The sequence below is a fragment of the Gallinula chloropus genome (genome assembly GCF_964237585.1).
Source record: "Gallinula chloropus genome assembly, chromosome: 3".
In the NCBI taxonomy this organism is placed as follows: domain Eukaryota; kingdom Metazoa; phylum Chordata; class Aves; order Gruiformes; family Rallidae; genus Gallinula; species Gallinula chloropus.
Window position 1 is genome coordinate 32,296,700 of NC_140087.1, and position 17,157 is coordinate 32,313,856.

The following is a 17,157-nucleotide window of genomic DNA, read 5'->3' on the forward strand; positions in this document are numbered from 1 at the left end:
CAGAGACAATCTTAACCAGAGAGATTTTAAATAATACTCCTCTAAATCGTTACTGAGAGAACCTCAGTACCTCTGAAGAGGGGTTCGGAAGCCCATCAGGAGTGCCCAGGAGAAACCTCCTATAAAGATAAGTTTACTACTGGCCAAAGATTGTAATTCTCACTCTAATCATTTATAATGTAATTGCAGGACCCAGCAGAGCCTGTCAGAAAGCAGGATTTCACTTTTTCAGGGCTCTGCATAAACACTAAGCAAAAAAGATCATCTCTGACCCAACAAGCTTATGGTTCTTTGTAAACCCTTAATGACTAAACCCATCAGCCTTTCTACTTTTTAACCACTGCTTCTGCTTTGACTTTCTCCGATTCTGCTTACTGTGGAGATCTCTGCTCTCTGAAGCCACAGAAAACAGAGCAATGCAATTACAATTGAACTTACTCATTGAGCTCTGACCGCTTAAGGAGCTCCTCAGGCTCTCTACTGAGCCTCCAGCTTTCAGCTTGGGTTTGTCCAGGGAGTCAGTGTCTGGTGGTGGCGACTGCGGAGAACCTGGCATGACCCCAGGGGTAGACTCCTGAAAGGGAGGGATTGAAGCATTTCAATTTGGTAAATGAATACAGGCGCTGACAGGAGCTGCTCGTTCATCTCCAGGGAAAGAGATTCTGTTTTCCTGCTCTTTACCTGACAGGATGAAACCTTCTATGTCTATCTACTTATTGAGTGGTAGGAACCCCACTCACTGCATTAGGCACGATAGCGGGGACAGGAGCAAACAGTCCAGTCTGAAAAATCTCATTGGAAGTAGAAAGAAATGCTACACAAACCTTGCAGTTCAAAGGTTTCAATGACACATGGCATTTTTCCCAGCAGTACTTGCAAAACAGTTAACACCAAATTCAGCTTTCTGAACCAGGATTTTGTACAAAGGTGAATACAAACAAATTGGACAACGTGAGGCACACAGCGATGCACATGTTCCTTGTGCAGTGGATTGTTGATATCGTTGCCCATTTACCTTGAAAAAAAATTAACCAGAAATGCAGCCTGTGCACAGTAGCCACAGTCATAAACATAAATGCATTAAAAGCAAAGATTTTGCTGTACGTGCAATGGCTGAGGCCATTTCTCTTTTCATTCAGTCAAACATCACAAGAAATCAAAGAGGGTCTCTCTGAAATTGAAATTCCGTCAGCTTCTGTGAAGCACAGTTAAAGCAAAGCAGCAGACACTTGTGGCCAGAATAGCTTTTGCTTGTGCTTCTGAATGCAGAAAAAAGATACTGGCACAAAGTTTGAGTCATGATGCCAGAAAGGTACAAATATTCTAAAAAGAACCGTGCCAACAAGTTTGAAAACAAAAGAACTGTAGCTTGCATACAGGAAGAGTTGCTGTGGAGATGTGTGGTCATAAAACTTTTAGATGAAAGCTATTATTTGCATGCTGCAGAATCATCAGGAAAAAAAAGTCATCCCAGCATATGACTTCAGAGGTCAAGCCAATCTTGGAGAGAGCTAGAGAGCAGAAGTATTGGTAACTCACTGTAAACCGATTTCTCAAAGCATCCTTTCCTAGGCAGGCTTTGCAGAGGGGCACTGTAAGGCCAGTCAGACAGCAAAGCATCTTATCAATACCATATCACGTTTTAATTGCCAATTTAAATTAAACAACAGTTAACTCTAGCACTGCTGTGTGTTACGTGTAAGCATGGCAAACGCCTCTGGATTCCTCAGCTTGGGGCTGCTGTTTCGAATATTCCGACCTGCTCCTCTTACAGGCACTAACGCTGTGCGTGGGTACCGCACAGCAGACCTGGGGGGCCACCGCTCCCTTCGCGCCAGCATCCCTGGGCTCCCGCACCCCCGGGCGCCAGCATCCCTGGGCGTCCGCACCCCCCGCCGGCAGCACCCCCGGCCGCCGGGCCGAGGCCGCGGGGGGGCGGTGTTAGCCCGGCAGAGCCCGGCTGCCCCGCAGCCTCCGCAAGCCTTTGCACACTGCAACTGCCCAGATCGGCTTTGAACAAATGCCGAAGCATTTCTGACACTCCACCAGCGCAAGGAACCCGAAGTATACCGAGAGGGAGAAAGACGGGGATCGTTCCCAGGCCGCTGGGATTCAAAGCCTAATTTACAGCTGGTGAACTTCAGGTTTGCCTTGAAGAACGAGCTATAAAAACCTGTGACCAAAGAACAGGAACATCTTCCGTGGGATGCCCCTTTCTGCCTACAGTATCTGCTTTAACAGGCTGCTGCAGGCAGCAAGCTATGATGGAGAACAGATCTGTAGAGGCAGAGAGGAACCAGGTGCGTGAGGTTACGCCAGGAATTTAAACTAAGGGGTAAATTGCAGATTAAATATGTTACTGCGCCCCTGTGTCACAGACCTGTTCCCTTAATAAAGAATGATGATAGATAAAGAAATGGAAATACAGGGTGAGATGTGGAATGCCATCAACTGCTGGCTTCTGCTGATGAGCTATGAATGAAAATCTGAACGTGCATTTTCATGGTCTGGCATCTATAGGAAGTCATTTCACATCGAGGGACTGTGTAAGAACACAGGGTTCAGCCACACTGCACAGGCTGCTTAGAAATCTCTTCAGAGATGCCTTGAAGCATGGGAATCAATACTGATTATCACATCTACGCTATTAAGTGGATTCCATTGCAGATCATACATACCTGCTCAGACAGAGAGCTGCTATATTTTTTAGACATCCTTTTCTTCATGGTTTCTTTCACAGACTTCACCTTTTTGCCCAGAGATATACGGGAGGCAGAAGGTGATTTGATCACTTCTTTATAAACAAAGTCTCCTTCTTTGCCCTGCAAAATAAAATAGGGTTTCAGCCTATAAAATACAAGAGCCATTTGCAGTCCTTGCAGAGGTATCCAGGCAGACACAGGATGGCAGCATAGTGTCCAATTTACTGCTCTGAATTCACTATTGAGACCTCACTGGAGCAGCCCATGGTTCCTAAGGCCTGATTTAGAATCACAGAATGTGTAAGGTTGGAAGGGACCTTTGGAGGTCATCTAGTCCAACCCCCCTGCAGTAAGCAGGGACATCTTCACTAGATCAGGTCGCTCAGAGCCCCATCAAACCTGACCTTGAATATCTCCAGGGATGGGAGGTATTCCCATCCATTACCTCTCCGGGCAACCCATTCCAGTGACCTACCACCCCCATATTGAAGAATTTTTTCCTAATATCCAACCTAAATCTCCCCTTTTCTAGTTTAAAACCATTACCCCTCCTCCTAGTGCTACATACCCTCGTGAACAGTTCTTCCCCAGCTTTCTTACAGGCACCTTTACAACCTTATTTGTAACCTTTTCTGCATAAATGTGTTGGGGTCTGTTAGGATGCCTTCATCCTCCTGAGTTTCAGGGAACTATTTCACCTGACAGAAAACTCTGCGGCTTCAGGCTAGGACCTTCTGATAGGACAGAGAGCAGTAGCTGTGGCTCATGGCGGTCAGTGTTACATACAGCTTAACAGGAGTAAAGATACCTCTGAGATCCTAGCCAAATAAGTACCTTGTGTTTACATATATGGATACCTACATTTGGCTACCCAAATTTACTTCTTATTTTTGGACAGGCATTCAGTTAATCTCTCTTGATGACCATCCCCGTGGCTTTACTGTGGATTATTTATATACAAAAAGAAAAGTAAAAACCAAAAGCTACTAAATCCATCGACCGTGGCAGAAGGTTGTGCTTGCACAGCTATTCTTAAGACACACAACAGGGCACTGCCAAACTAAATTAGCTGGTTCGTATATAGTGGGTGACAAAAGCTACCTGCTTTGAACACATTTAACCTTTTCTAAACCAGCTTAAGATACCCAGCACTTTCTTATGCCACAAGCATGCACTAAGAATTAATGTGGATCCGCTGATGCTTTGCCAGGCTCAGTTGTTATGACCCAGCCCTTATTCAGACTGTCCAGGCAGCGTGTGAGACACGGCCTTTCCTTCTCCTCTGTGCCAGGAGCCACAGCGAGCCAGCTACTACCAGCACCCTCCACTGGTAAGGGGCCATTGGAAATTACAGCACAGAGTGAACCAAAGAAACAGCAACTAATGAATTTGGTCTCTGCCTTCATTCAGTAATCTTTCTGAGGACAATTCAGGTACATCAGATAACAAACACTAAAGTTTACACTATATTCTACATAGAAGACTTATCTTTTTTTCTAAGTTTATATGTGTTTGCTACTTTACTAATGTTGTCCCCAAAGGTTTCTCTGAAATTCAACTGATACATGTCATTTCTCACAAGTCTGTATTTTTGCCTTTAGAAGTTGGTTGTGATTACAACTTCTTCAGTAACTTCTGGTCTTTTAGAGGAAATTAAGGACACAATTTCACTTAATGGACTAAAATGCTTTCAAGAAAAAAAACCCTTGATCTGCATACATTATTTGAGTGCACTGCATGTCTCTCACTACTGATGCCAGTAGGGAAGAATGTTACATCTAGATTTCACACTTTCCTCTATCAAAACTAGTCTGAAGAAAATATGCACAAGTATCTATGTTCAATGATAAACACTAAATTTGGAAGTTACATTTTTTACTGACTTCCAAGTAGATGAGTAAAATAATCACCCACAGTTTTGGCCAATTTAGGAGTAATTTAGGATATATATATAAAAAAAAAATCAGAAAAAACAGATACAACCCCAAAACCCCAGTTGACATAAAAAAATAATATAATGCTGCCATATAAAATGTTTCCCAACTTATCCTTGTTTTAAGGGAATGGAGAAGTTATCAGCGGCAATGTTGAAATAGAAAAGAAAAACATATAGGGGCAAAAGGAAAAAATATGTTGGCAAATTCATTTGATATACTGTTCTGGCTCATTTCTGTTCTGTTATTTTTGGCTGCAGGCTGACCAACAGTAACACTGGGATCAACATGAGTAACATAAAATGGAATAAACTCTCAGGGGAGGTGGGTTTTTTTTCTTAAACACAAAGAGTTCTGAGATGAATTGCGCAGCACCCAGCACAATGGGATCCTGGTGTAGTCCAGAGCTCTTAGATACAATGAAAAAAACAAATAATAAGTCTCTTACATAATTACTTCCACCCAAATAACTTGCAGATCTTCAGCGAATGAAAGCTTGCCTCATCATTCCAAACAGTAAATATTTTTACCAAGAAAGTAGAGACACCGTGTGTTTCGCCTGGGGTGATGCTCTGAGGAAGTGAGACACAAGATGAGCCCACAGATGTGCCCTCAGATCTCCACTTTGATCACTTGTTCCTGCCTCTTTACACATAGGGTATATACTTACACACACATATGGATATGGGTGGGTATGTTATTCTCAAAGCTAAGGAAGTTTGAGGTTAACAAAGCCTTCTTGGATCCCCAAGCTGTTATTACAGACCGAAATTGCACCTCAGTCTATTCTAACTCCACTGGGCATTTCATTCTGTGCTATTTCGAGTCTGTGCCTTCTCGTCTTAAACTCACCAGCTGGTCAGAACTGCTTCCAATATGAAGGGAACGATTCGTCAAGTCAAAGCCTCCAAAGCTACAGGTTCTCTGCAAAAAAAAATAAGGATGGATACAGTTCTATCACAATGATTGGTTCACTCTAAACATCTATGACTTGGAGAACACCAGTGAAAACACAAGTGTCTGCAAAAATGGAAACAACAACAAAAAAGGATGGGAGATTATAAATAAAAAAATCTGTTATAAAGCAATTTAAGTAATTCATCTTTTCCAGAGACAACATTTTGGCTTAAGGTCTGCTGCTGTTGAGTCATCTATTGCCTACTCTTCTTTTTAAAAAGAAAAAAAAACCAAAAAGATTTCTTGGTCTGAGGAAACTGTTGATCTTATGCATCAAGTTTTCCAGGGTGCTGGCAACTCCACCTCAGCACTCCCATCTGCCTTCATAACTAAATCCACAGTAGCACTGAAACAGAGACCCACCAATCTTTCAAAGCATTTAATAACCTACCTTCTGGGAATAGCTGCCCAGACTCCATTTCCACTGAAATACAGGGAAAGGCCAGAGGCCTTGCAGGGCAAGCCCTTGGTAAGAGGAGGGAAGAATCCGGCCAGCTACACATAAGCTTTGTGTCCCCAGAGATGCCGCAAGACCTGGCTCCAGGGTAGGCAGGTACTCATCCCACCTGCACTGATATGTGGCAGCTCTGCTACTTCTGGGAGAAAGGAAGCTACACATGCAGTGCCACATCACGTAGTGGAGTGACTCAGGTTTGGCTGAATGCACAGACACAGTTTATCATACTCATCCTGAATAAAAAAAGGAGTGTGGGCACTGCAACACTGCTTCCCTCCCAAGAGCAGAGGGCGCACAAACCCAGTACAGCTGGGTTCAGCTGTGGCAGATGAATCTCTGATAAAGCTCTGGTGTCACTTGAAAAAGCCCAGGCACTCAGGGGGCTCAGAGTGAATCCAGCTGTTGCTTTGCAGTCCAAAAGGTAGAAACTTCAGGACGTTTTATTTGACCACTGAAAGACCAGTTGTGCAGTACTGAAGTATCTAGTCCTGCCAGAAGTCTCACAGGGCAACCCAGAGAAATGAAGCTATGACAGAAATCAACCACTTGTGAACTCTTAAGTTCTCAGAGCCTGAACTACCCAACAGTGTAACTTCAAAGACACCTTCAGACTCAACTAAGCATCAGATTAAACCTACAAAGGACTGCCCAATCAATACTGAGTGTGTGCCTTAGAGTCAGTGAAACCTGAGAACTACTAGTCTGCTTCAACACGCTATTAGGAAGAAGCAAGCTCTGTAAACTGTGCCATTTAATAAACAATTAGATCAATTAGATCAAACACAAGTAATAAGATTGGTTTTTAAAGCACAGCACATTTAACTATAATGCTGTATGTCTGTTAAGAGTCCATTCTAACTAATCCTACAGTGTATGGTAGTCCCAGAAAAGAATCACAGAATCACAGATTCATAGGGGTTGGAAGGGACCTCGAGAGATCATCGGGTCCAACCCTCCTGCCAAAGCAGCTCCCTAGGACATATCACTCAGATAGGCGTCCAGACGGGTCTTGAATATCTCCAGAGGTGGAGACTCCACCACCTCCCTGGGCAGCCTGTCCCAGGGCTCTGTCACCCTCACTGTGAAAAAGTCCTTCTGCATGTTGGTGCGGAACTTCCTGTGCTCCAACTTGCAGCCATTGCCCCTTGTCCTGTCTCCACAGACCACTGAAAAGGGGCTGGCCGTTTCCCCCTGCATCCCATACTTAAGATATTTATAAACGTTGATAAGGTCCCCCCCCTTAGCCTTCTTTTCTCAAGGTTGAATAGTCCCAGTTCACTCAGCCTTTCCTCATAGGGGAGATGCTCAAGGCCCTTAATCATCTTTGTAGCTGTATATTTAGACGGTATCTCAAACTGTTCTGAGCAAACTTGTCTGTCAAACCAGCCAGAGCTCCTCCTAAAGCTGTCCTCTCAGCAGGCAAAAATTCTGCTGGTTAAAAGCTTCTGAATAAATATACCACATTAAGGACACTTATTATTTCATTATGGATCTCCCCATACATTTAACATCCAACTTCCACCTTCAGATTCCAGCAGGGACCAATGCTGTACCAAACAAAAGATCTGTGGATGAGGAGAGGGATATTCAATGGAATGGCCATGCAATCAAAAGTATTATCATTTTGGGAGAAAAGAAAAACTGACGCGATTTGAAAATTTCATGCATGTCCAGGTCACTGAAACAAATATAAATGACAAAAATGAATGGCAAGGCAAGACAGAGTGACCAATTCCACTGAATACAGAGGCATTGCAATTTCCCTGAGGTTGCAGCACACAAATACTAAGTGTTTATAGGATAAAAGAAGTGGCATTACTTGAAGTTTGTCAGCTTTTTGCTGTTTCAGGAAGAAGTGTGTTGAAAAAGCTAGTAAGAGCGGCATGTCTCTCTTATTAATCCCATTTAAACCAGGCCGGAGGTGCAGCTGACTGAGTTGTTCCTCAACAACAAGAAAAAAATGCTGTTTCTTCTCTGCTCCTATCTCTGAATAAGCAAAAGTCTGTTTAGATGGTTTAATACAGCAAGATAACTTCTAAGAAGAACTGAAAATCTTGTTTTATCTGTATTTGCAAAGACAGTTCTAGAGGATATTTTTAATTATGGGGCATCTCTAGAGCGTATGAGTGTGCTCTTTTGCCTGAGATACCCCTCTTATTCAACTCAAAGAAGGGCAGCTCCTCTTATTGATGTAACATCCTTATGAGAAGACAATGACTTCTGAGTACATTGTCTGTGAGTGGCAGGGCAAGTGGTCAATGCAGAAGAAACAGTGAAGCTGCCAAGAGAGAATGGAGAATGCTCATGGTATTGGGTAGGAAAACCCTATTTTGTGTCCCAAGAGCAAAAATTGAAGCATGAGGGCATGGTCACAGGTTATTCAAGGAGACCAAGGCTGTGACTCTCACATTGGGAGTACCTCACACTTGAAGAAATGAAGCGGAGACCTCTCAGAATAAAATCTGTAGTTCAAGAGGTTCAAGAGGAAAAGCTGTCTCTACTGTACTGTTCACTGGAACATCTTACGGGTGCGCTGCTGTTTCCACGCACAGAAGTAGGGAACATATCTACACTGTCAGCTAGACAACAGACTAACTGGGTCAGCTGTGGAGATTAGGCTGGCCCCAAAGGCAAGTTCCTAGGAAACTCAGCATCATGGTAAATGGAACTGCCAAAACTGGGTCACAGAATCAGGAAGCAGCTTTGGATTTCTTTTGAGTGCTCTAATCGCTTAATTTCCCATGGTACAGCACAATTTCCTTATTTGGTCACCCCTTATTTCTTTTCCACAGTGCTCTCAGGGAAGGTGCCACCTTCACCCCATGCTAGAAAGAAGGCGCAGAGGCCAGAGGCAGAGCAGAAGCAGTACTCCTGGTGACTGTGAGCAGCAAGCAGGAGGGCAGTGACTACATAATGCAAAATTCCCCATCTTTCTGCAGCTGTGTGTGCAATGGAGAACACAGAGCTGGGTGGGTGACCGGAGATGCAAACTGAAAAGGGGAGGGCCTACACAAGGCAATGACAGCAGAAGAGAAACAGAGCACAGTTGACTAAGGATGCTCTAATGCTCTGAAAATTTTGTTCATCTCTCAGTATTCCTTTAAGAGAATACCAACTCCCAAAGCATCACAAAGAACATGTTTGTAGCATCTCCAAGTTCACCAGTGGCCTCAGTTTCTGCACTAGGTGAACTTAAAAAGCAGCATTTTGTCATATTTGCTCTCTCTCTTCATTGAGCTATTCCGTATGCATAGAAACTGCAGGCTCGACAAAACTCTTCTCTGATGGGATTGTATCAAGCTTCCCTTACAGCTGAGTAAGAGTGCTTAAGAGTGTCTAACGGTGAGGAAAGCAGAAGCACTGAATTTTAGTTAGAAGTATACAAAGCAGTTAAGTGTTGACTGCAACCTCACAGAAACTGGAAGACCATCTTCATGGCAACTCTTTGACTCACAGACTTTTGGTGGATTCTCAAGAGAACCCTTTTAGTACAGCGATCCACTGTAGCAGCCCACTTCCTCTTGGCCTCCTCATCCTCCTCCAGCAGGCATCTCCTCAGGTCCTGCTTGTCGGCCTTGCTCAGGGTCCTGTCAGTAACGGGACGCACCAGCTGTGAGAGGTTGAGGTGACTGTACAGGCTTCTTTCCACTACATAGGTAATATTGAATTCGCTGACAGAAGTGCGCCCTCGTAGCCTTCTGTTTGGGAAGCCACAACCTCCACCCCCTTTCGTTTTGTGGCGCAGTAATTGTAGGTCGCAAGTTGTGGGGGATGCTCCTTTCCTAGCAGGGCGCTGGCAAAGAAAAGCTCTGGAACAGGAATAGTTAGTATCCATTTTCTTCAATCGGATCTGCTTCCTTACACTCTGAATCTCCTCCAGGGACACCAGAAGGTGGTGCTTGTGCCTGTTGCTGTCATAAAAGCAAATGCTTTCTGTACTTACCCCATGGCTCAAAGAGCCAAGGCTCTTCTTCATTTCCCCATCTGTCAAGGAGCGGCAAACTTTCTGGGTCTTCTCCTCTTCTGGGTAAGAGAAAAATGTCCCGAGTTTCTTGGGAGGCTTGATAAGGCTACGACTGTCAGTTTTGCTGAAGGTCTTCACCAGCTTCCGGTTAGCTCCCCATGTATCAAGACTGCTGGATGAAGGAGAAGGAGTAAGTGAGTCCGAGACGTCCTCTGGCTGCTTTTCGCCGGAGCCGTCGAAGTAGAATTGCTTCTTGTGGACTCCGGAGTAAAGTGCCGATCTGTCATCCAGTATGGGGGAACTGTCGAGCGAGTGCTCCTCCACACCTGCGGGGGACAAAAGCAGCACAACGCATGTCATCCATTGGTCACAGCTCTCTGAACATGTTTCCCTGTGCAGCCTCCGTGTATTTATTTAAGATAACACCCACTTTAAAAGGGAAGAAAGCTCTTCCTGATACAAGCAGCCCAGAAAGTATTTGCAAGCAGATAAATCTGAAGCGGTTCCTTCCACTTGTGAAGTGAGAGTTCTGCGATACGTTAACCGTAGACAGATGACAGCATCTTGTAAATAAACTCCTCATTATTTTAAGTTTCTCTCATCTGCAGCTAAGTAAGACCACAGATGCTCTCACCAAGAAGCTTTTAAAAAACTGGAAGTGGAAATCTGTTTCTCATGTTCTTCTTGATACTTGCACATGATGCTGTGCTCTAGTGAGATTACAGTAGATCAGAAGACTACTTGGTTATTAAGAACCAAACAAGTTTCTCTAAGGCCCCACTTCCCAATACCCAGTGCTGCTGCTGCAGAACACAGTATTTTGCCCAGAAAGTTATGGAGCTGAGTTCCAGGAGGAAATTAAAAGTTTTGGCTTTTCAACAGGGGAAGAGGCACCAAGTTTAGTTAAACAGATGCAAAGAAAAAAAGTAGGTCAAATTGCAGGTGTGCCAATTCCAACAGTGTCCTGGTAATGACAGCAACACTTGGGTTTCGCCACATGCGTATTTCACAGAAAGGGAAGAAGACTGGAGATGGGCAAACAGCCAGGCCTCCCTTTTGGAGTGGAGGGAAGGGAATAAAGGACCTGAAGCTGCAATTCCTTCTCACATTTATCATTTAGGAAACTCTTCTCTGGTGTTTACTTCTGAGCAAAGTACAGGCTCAGGTATTAGATGCCATAACAAGGAAAGAGCCAAATGAGAGTGAGTATACGTCCCCCTCAGTCCTGCCTGACAAATTTCACAGCATTCACAGAGAAGTATCAGAAACACACACAGAAATGTGACTGTGCTTATTTATTGCCAAAATAAATTTCTTGCCTGCCCCAACTTTGTCTTCATCTTTCATTGCTTCTACAGTCTCACAGCAGAGCTACATTTGAACCAACACAAAAATACCGATGATTTACTAAACTCAATGACAGGGGACACATTTCAAGATGAAAGAGTAGTTGCCATGTCCTAGCTTCCTGACTCACCTTCAGTTCGCTCTATTGGCAAAACAGGTTTGATACATATTTGCTGAAGCCTAAGATGTTATTTTATCATGATAAAACTTGCTGTGACAGCGAAGGGAGAGTGGATCACATGTGACACATGACTTTCACTCTTTTTTCCCCCACAACTTTTCTGGGGTAGGTCTGTAGACTGAAGTCTGACTTTGACACCACTTTCACTGGACTGTCCAGCTTGCTCTCTTTCCACTCTGCTTCTCAGTTTGAATAGAAAATAGACATTCTCCTGGGACTGAGTATGTGCTGATAAACAATTTTAGTCCACTGAGTAAATATGTTTTCAAACAGCTTGTAAAATATGCATTGTGTGTCAACACTGTAACAGATGTTATTTGGAGTGAGTCCATGACACAAAGCCATAATGACACAGATGTAGATGTGATTTGTTTTTAAATGCTATATAAAAATGGTGCCCAGGAATTAGGAAATTCAGCTATTTAGCTCACTAGAAGCAGACCAAGACAAAAGACACATGGATTCAGATACTGGTGCATTCTAGCGAGACCACCCAGATCTATATTTAGCGTGATAACAGAATCAATAGTAGAAATGTGGGAGAAGGATCTGGGACTAGTGTACTTTTCTTTAAAAACTACAGGAATATATAAGGAAAACTGGCAAAATTGTCCTTTGTGAGGAAATTCTTGAGGAGTTTTAGTAGGAATCTTGCTTGTGGGGAACTGCACTCAAAAGTTTTCAAACCGAGCCTACTCTCACACTTTGTTAAAGGCTGTTGAACATTGATGAATTTATTGAAATTCTACTGATGTTAATCAAATTATGTAGCCACCTTCCCAAAATCTAGCCATCTAGGATTTCACATTCATAATACAGATTCGAACGGCAGCAGCAAACGGCTCATGAACCAATCCATTCAACCACAGGCAACTTGGAAAGGCAGATGTCAATCCCCAAATCTGACCACAGTAGTTTTTGGGATCTTGCAGAGCCCTCAGACATATCCAAATGGGAATACAGACCTACGTTATGAGATATGGGAGTGGACAGCATTTTAAAAGTCCTTTTAATTTCCCACATGAAGACCTGGGTACTGGGCGAATTTACTGAAAGAAAAGTCATGGGTATCTATTCCTAATTTAGACCTACCTACTTAAGGTTCCTTCTAGTTAGTGGAAGTTATACAGAGGTAATTCATGTAGTTAATTAACACTAAGAGTTTCCCAAGAGCCAGCCTACAAAGGAACTCCAGAGTGCTAGATACAAACTCAAGAGTGACAGAAAATTTATCCATAAAAGAGAAACAGACAAGACAGGCAGAAGATAGGGAAAGAAGGAAGCTGAGCATTTAATTATATATATTATATATATTTATATATAAATATATAATATATATATTTTTATATATATTAGGCAATTGTTAATTCAGTGTTTTTTCCTGTGGGAGTAAAGGGTGGAAAACTCTGGGGAAAAAAACTACAAACCCTGGAAGGAACCAGGACACTTAAGTGAAAGAGTGAAGGAGAAAAGGAAATGAGGTGAAGCGCTGCAAGAGAGGGAATAGACAGCAAATCAGGCAGTTAGCATGCTGAAAGAAGCTTGGGAAGATGTCTGTATGCCCAGCTGCCTCTGGGCTGCCAGGTCCTACTGCTGTTCCCACTCCGGGAGCCTCTGGCTAATCACTCCCTGTGGCTTTCCCCAGGCCCCCAGGGACAGAGAGGGTAGGATAGTCTCTGGGGTCCCTTCCTCAGAGTGGGGGAAAAATAGCCCTTTTTGTCCCATCTCATAAACCCTGTTTTTGCTCCCCAGCTGTAACCCAGCTTTATGCTCACCCTAGGAGGTGACAAAACCTTTCCCAGACCAGCACAGTTGCCCAGTCCAGAGCTCTAGACCGGCTGCGCCATTCACACCAGCCACCAACACCACCACCATGCAGGAGAGGCAGGCTAGATCACAGATCTGCCAACAGCTTCCTGCCACACCCCCAAGAAGATGCACACACTCTCCTTAAATGCACTAGGAAAGAATTCTAACACAGCTCAGCTCACTGCAAAGCTCAGGGGAATCGGCACATGATCCCAGGAAGCCCACTGCCATAGAAGGGTGTCTCAACTCCAGTGAGGACACAAGTGGGGCTGAGCAGACAGGCTCCTGAGGCTCCGTTCCTCTCAGTGCTAACAAACAGATACAGGTCAGCTGGAGTTAATTCTGCGGCATGGCATTCCCAGGGGCTGAACTCTGCTTCTTGTTTCCTCGCCCTCCTCCTCCTCGCTTCTCTCCACCTCTCCCCCTCTCTCTTGGCAGCAGCCCTCATTCAGGAGCCAAACTGCAAGCAGGCTCCCCCACAAGTAGGAGGTAATACTACATGAGGCAGTCGCTATCCCACAAGAACATCTGATAGAAATACTGTGCCACAGGAGATGCTATGTGGCACAACTGTACCTACCAACCAGCCACTACCTTCTCAGAACTAGCAAGAGCTTCACCTGTGTGCCGCCCCAGGCCTTGGAGGAGGAAGAAACATGGTGGTGGCACTGCTGACCTCCTTGCTGATCCTGTGGGGCTGCTAACTGGGACCGCTCTTAGTCTCATTCCCTTCCCAGCATGGGGCATAAAACATAAACCAAGTTCTAATCTCTTAATGAGGGGCTCTCCGGCGCCGCTCGGGGAATACCAGAGCATCAGCAGTAACCACATCCTAGGCTGTCACTTTCCTCCTTTCGATCTCAAAAGGCATTTACTTGGGTAGGACACGCACCCTAGGCAAGGCAGTCTTTCCCACCCTCCCTTAAGAACACTCACCCCTCTCTCCCCCAGCCCTCCACTTTCTGTTTCCTCTCAACAGAAACATTCATCCACACAGAGCTTTAACCACACGCAGAATTACCTTCTGTGCTGGGTTTTTTCATTTCTTCCACTCTTATGAGTTTCTTCCTGACTCTGCGAGTAGAATTCACCAGCTTGTGCAATCTCTTAAACTTCACGGACTCTTCTGTTTCATCATCGGATTGTTCTCTTGACTGGAAAAGAAACAAAGGAAAATATTAATAAAGCAGTAGTTCCATGGCTTGGTCCTTCAGGTCAAGTTAGCCCAGCTCATCTGCTGCGCTGTGTCAGTGCAGCTCAGTAACTGGTGTTATATTCTCAGCCCGGGTCAGACAGAAACATTTAAATTACTGAGGGTTTTCTTGTTTTCTCTTTTTTTCCTTTTCTGAAAGCATGACATACCATTTTGATCTCTAAATATGTGCAACGTAAGATCCGAGGCATCGAAATACATTCCTGCCCTTGTCTTTCTTCCCATGCATTGTGTAATAACCACTTCCAACGTCCTCTCTCAGTACGTTTCAGGCAGGGCTCTTCTTACTACACCAGTTATGCTCCTGCGGTTTGGGTCAGTCACTGGTCTATCTGGCATCTCAGAACTTGCTGTTTAAATCTGGTTATAAATGGCTTCTCCAAACTGAAGCTCTGTCATTGACGACTTCTCTCCCCCCCCTCCCCCTGCCCCCCCTCCCCAGCCTTCCCAGAAAATCAAAAACAGCAGCACAAGAAAGGAAGAAAGGGATGGGAAGGAAAAGCAAGGAGGAGACCTCATCTGCCTCGCTCACAAACTGTCACAGCTACAAAATATTCCTTTCCCCCTCCCTGCTCCCTACACTCCTCCTGAAGGCTCTCGAGGCTGGAATTAAGATGGACACAGCATTCCTCCAGCACTGACCAAGGGAAAACTCTGACCTTTTCAGATATACAGTGCAGTCCATATTCCCCAGCATCCCGTTTCGTTTTGCATCTGATCCAGTATGCTCAATTCCAGCTGTTTTCCCTCAAGTATCAAACATTACAGAGACAAAAAAAAATTCCCCTCTCTCCAGCAGCAGTGACACAACAAGCTGAAACAATCCACTCCTTGTGAACAGAGAAGACGACTTCGATTTTCGAGCCAGATCCAGCGTTCAACGTGCTACTTCCTCTGTTTTAATCAGTTCAGAATGTGGAAAGCAGCGGGGGGAAGGGAAGGGAAGAAGGGGAGAGGAGGCCGGCAGGGCTCTCCAGCTCGGCCAGGACAGCCCTGGCACCGCACACCGCTGCTGTGCATTCCTGAGCGGGCTCCAGCTGGAGCACAGTATGGATCCTATACCGTCCTTTATTTTCACCCAGGGTCTCAGCCAATTCACCGCATTCCTAATGGTTGGCTCTAAAACCCTCATGCAACTTCCTGCCGGCGCAGCTATCTGGGTTTCCACAGCATGCTCATCCTTTTTTTCTCCTTCTCCTCAATTAAACTTTAAAAAAAAAGAAGAAAAGCTCCAAACACAAGCAAAAAAAAAAAACCCAAACCCTAATAAAAAAACCCCTACCAAAAAGCACAACCCCGCAACTGTCTCCTGCTGTCTTTCCTTGCCCAGAGGCTGAATAAAAGAGATGAAAGAGCCAGAATACAAAAACTGCTTTCTGCTTCTCCAATACCAGGATGTGGTAACAACGGTAGATGCCGTCGGGCAGGACACAGTTCGCAGCTGCAGAGGCACAGGTACATTCTCAAAGGCACCAACAGTGCCTGCCGGAGCTGGGGCAGCTCTGAGCCTGCCTCACAGGCACGCACCTCACAAGGCCAGCAGAACCACACCACAACAAACTTCAGCCACTTTCTGGAAGGGCACTGGCAATTACCAATCTCCCATAAACCTCATGCCACTCCCAAACAAGAAGGAACACCAAACGGACCGCATGTGGCAGTAGGAATTGCCATTCTGCCATCTGAGAGCCACAAGAATGTGTTTATTATGGGTACAGGCTGGCTAGGTAATTAATAATGTTCCTTTGGGGAAAATAGGGCTGTAAAGAGCTGCACCAGACTTGTTTATATCAAGAGAAATTAAGCAGCAAGATGAACATTAATTCAAAGATTATGGCTGGGACAGCTTAGTGACACGTCAAACAACTAGACAGAGTTATTTAGATAATATGACAAATGGATTATTGACCATAATCAAGAAGTTCAGGCAAGATTTCTTAGGCCATTAAGCACATCCTGGCAAACAACCATCATGCATTCTCTGCACTCAAAATATGTTTATTTTAAATGCAATTCCTCTAAGTCGCTGCTTCGCTTCATTACTTTTTATACACCCTTGGACTGCAAGACTGGTGTTTGTAAAACTGGGAGCTCTGCGTGATTTGGAGAACGGCTCCTACCTGGTCCTCCCGCCCAGGATTTCATCAAAGAATAAACACCTATTCTTACTTTGCACCACTGGCACCTGATAAAGAACTGCTCCCCCTCAGGGTTATGAAGACTTAACAAGGAGAACAAAAGCTTTTACAATGTCTGCATGCACGACCACTGCTGAGATAGCAAGCCCCAAAACAGCCCCAGTGGAAGGTGCTGACATCAAGCCTGAGTGGGTAGCACAGCGGTTCCCCACCACACTTCAAAATAAATACAGTCTCACTGTACTCAAGTGCTGGTCTTGCCTGATGCTTTGGGACTCCCAGCATCCTCTGAGCCTGGGTCCTCTGCAAGCAGTGACAGACCCTTCCCAGCACCAGTGCTCCTCTGAGAGAGGCGAGAATAGCACCAAAGTCAGTGTCTCTCCAGCAGTCTATTTCCTATCGTATCATGTAGCACATGGAATGGAAAAGCTTCTGCAAAGGAAAAGGATAGCTAA

The 17,157-nt window shown here is 44.7% G+C and overlaps 1 protein-coding gene across 2 annotated transcripts in view; it reads right to left on the reverse strand.

Moving 5' to 3' along the window:
• The window catches only part of SASH1 (SAM and SH3 domain containing 1), a gene marked incomplete at both ends in the record, with an annotated part of 549,489 nt that overhangs the window by 14,080 nt on the left and 518,252 nt on the right, over positions 1-17,157 (reverse strand). The window contains 5 exons of one of the 2 annotated variants that reach the window (XM_084261985.1): positions 439-574; positions 2,679-2,822; positions 5,489-5,560; positions 9,505-10,340; positions 14,373-14,505. In XM_084261985.1, coding sequence (XP_084118111.1) covers positions 439-574; positions 2,679-2,822; positions 5,489-5,560; positions 9,505-10,340; positions 14,373-14,505 — 1,321 coding nt within the window. The remainder of the gene's footprint in view (positions 1-438; positions 575-2,678; positions 2,823-5,488; positions 5,561-9,504; positions 10,341-14,372; positions 14,506-17,157) is intronic. The other variant, XM_084261986.1, reaches the window with a different exon arrangement.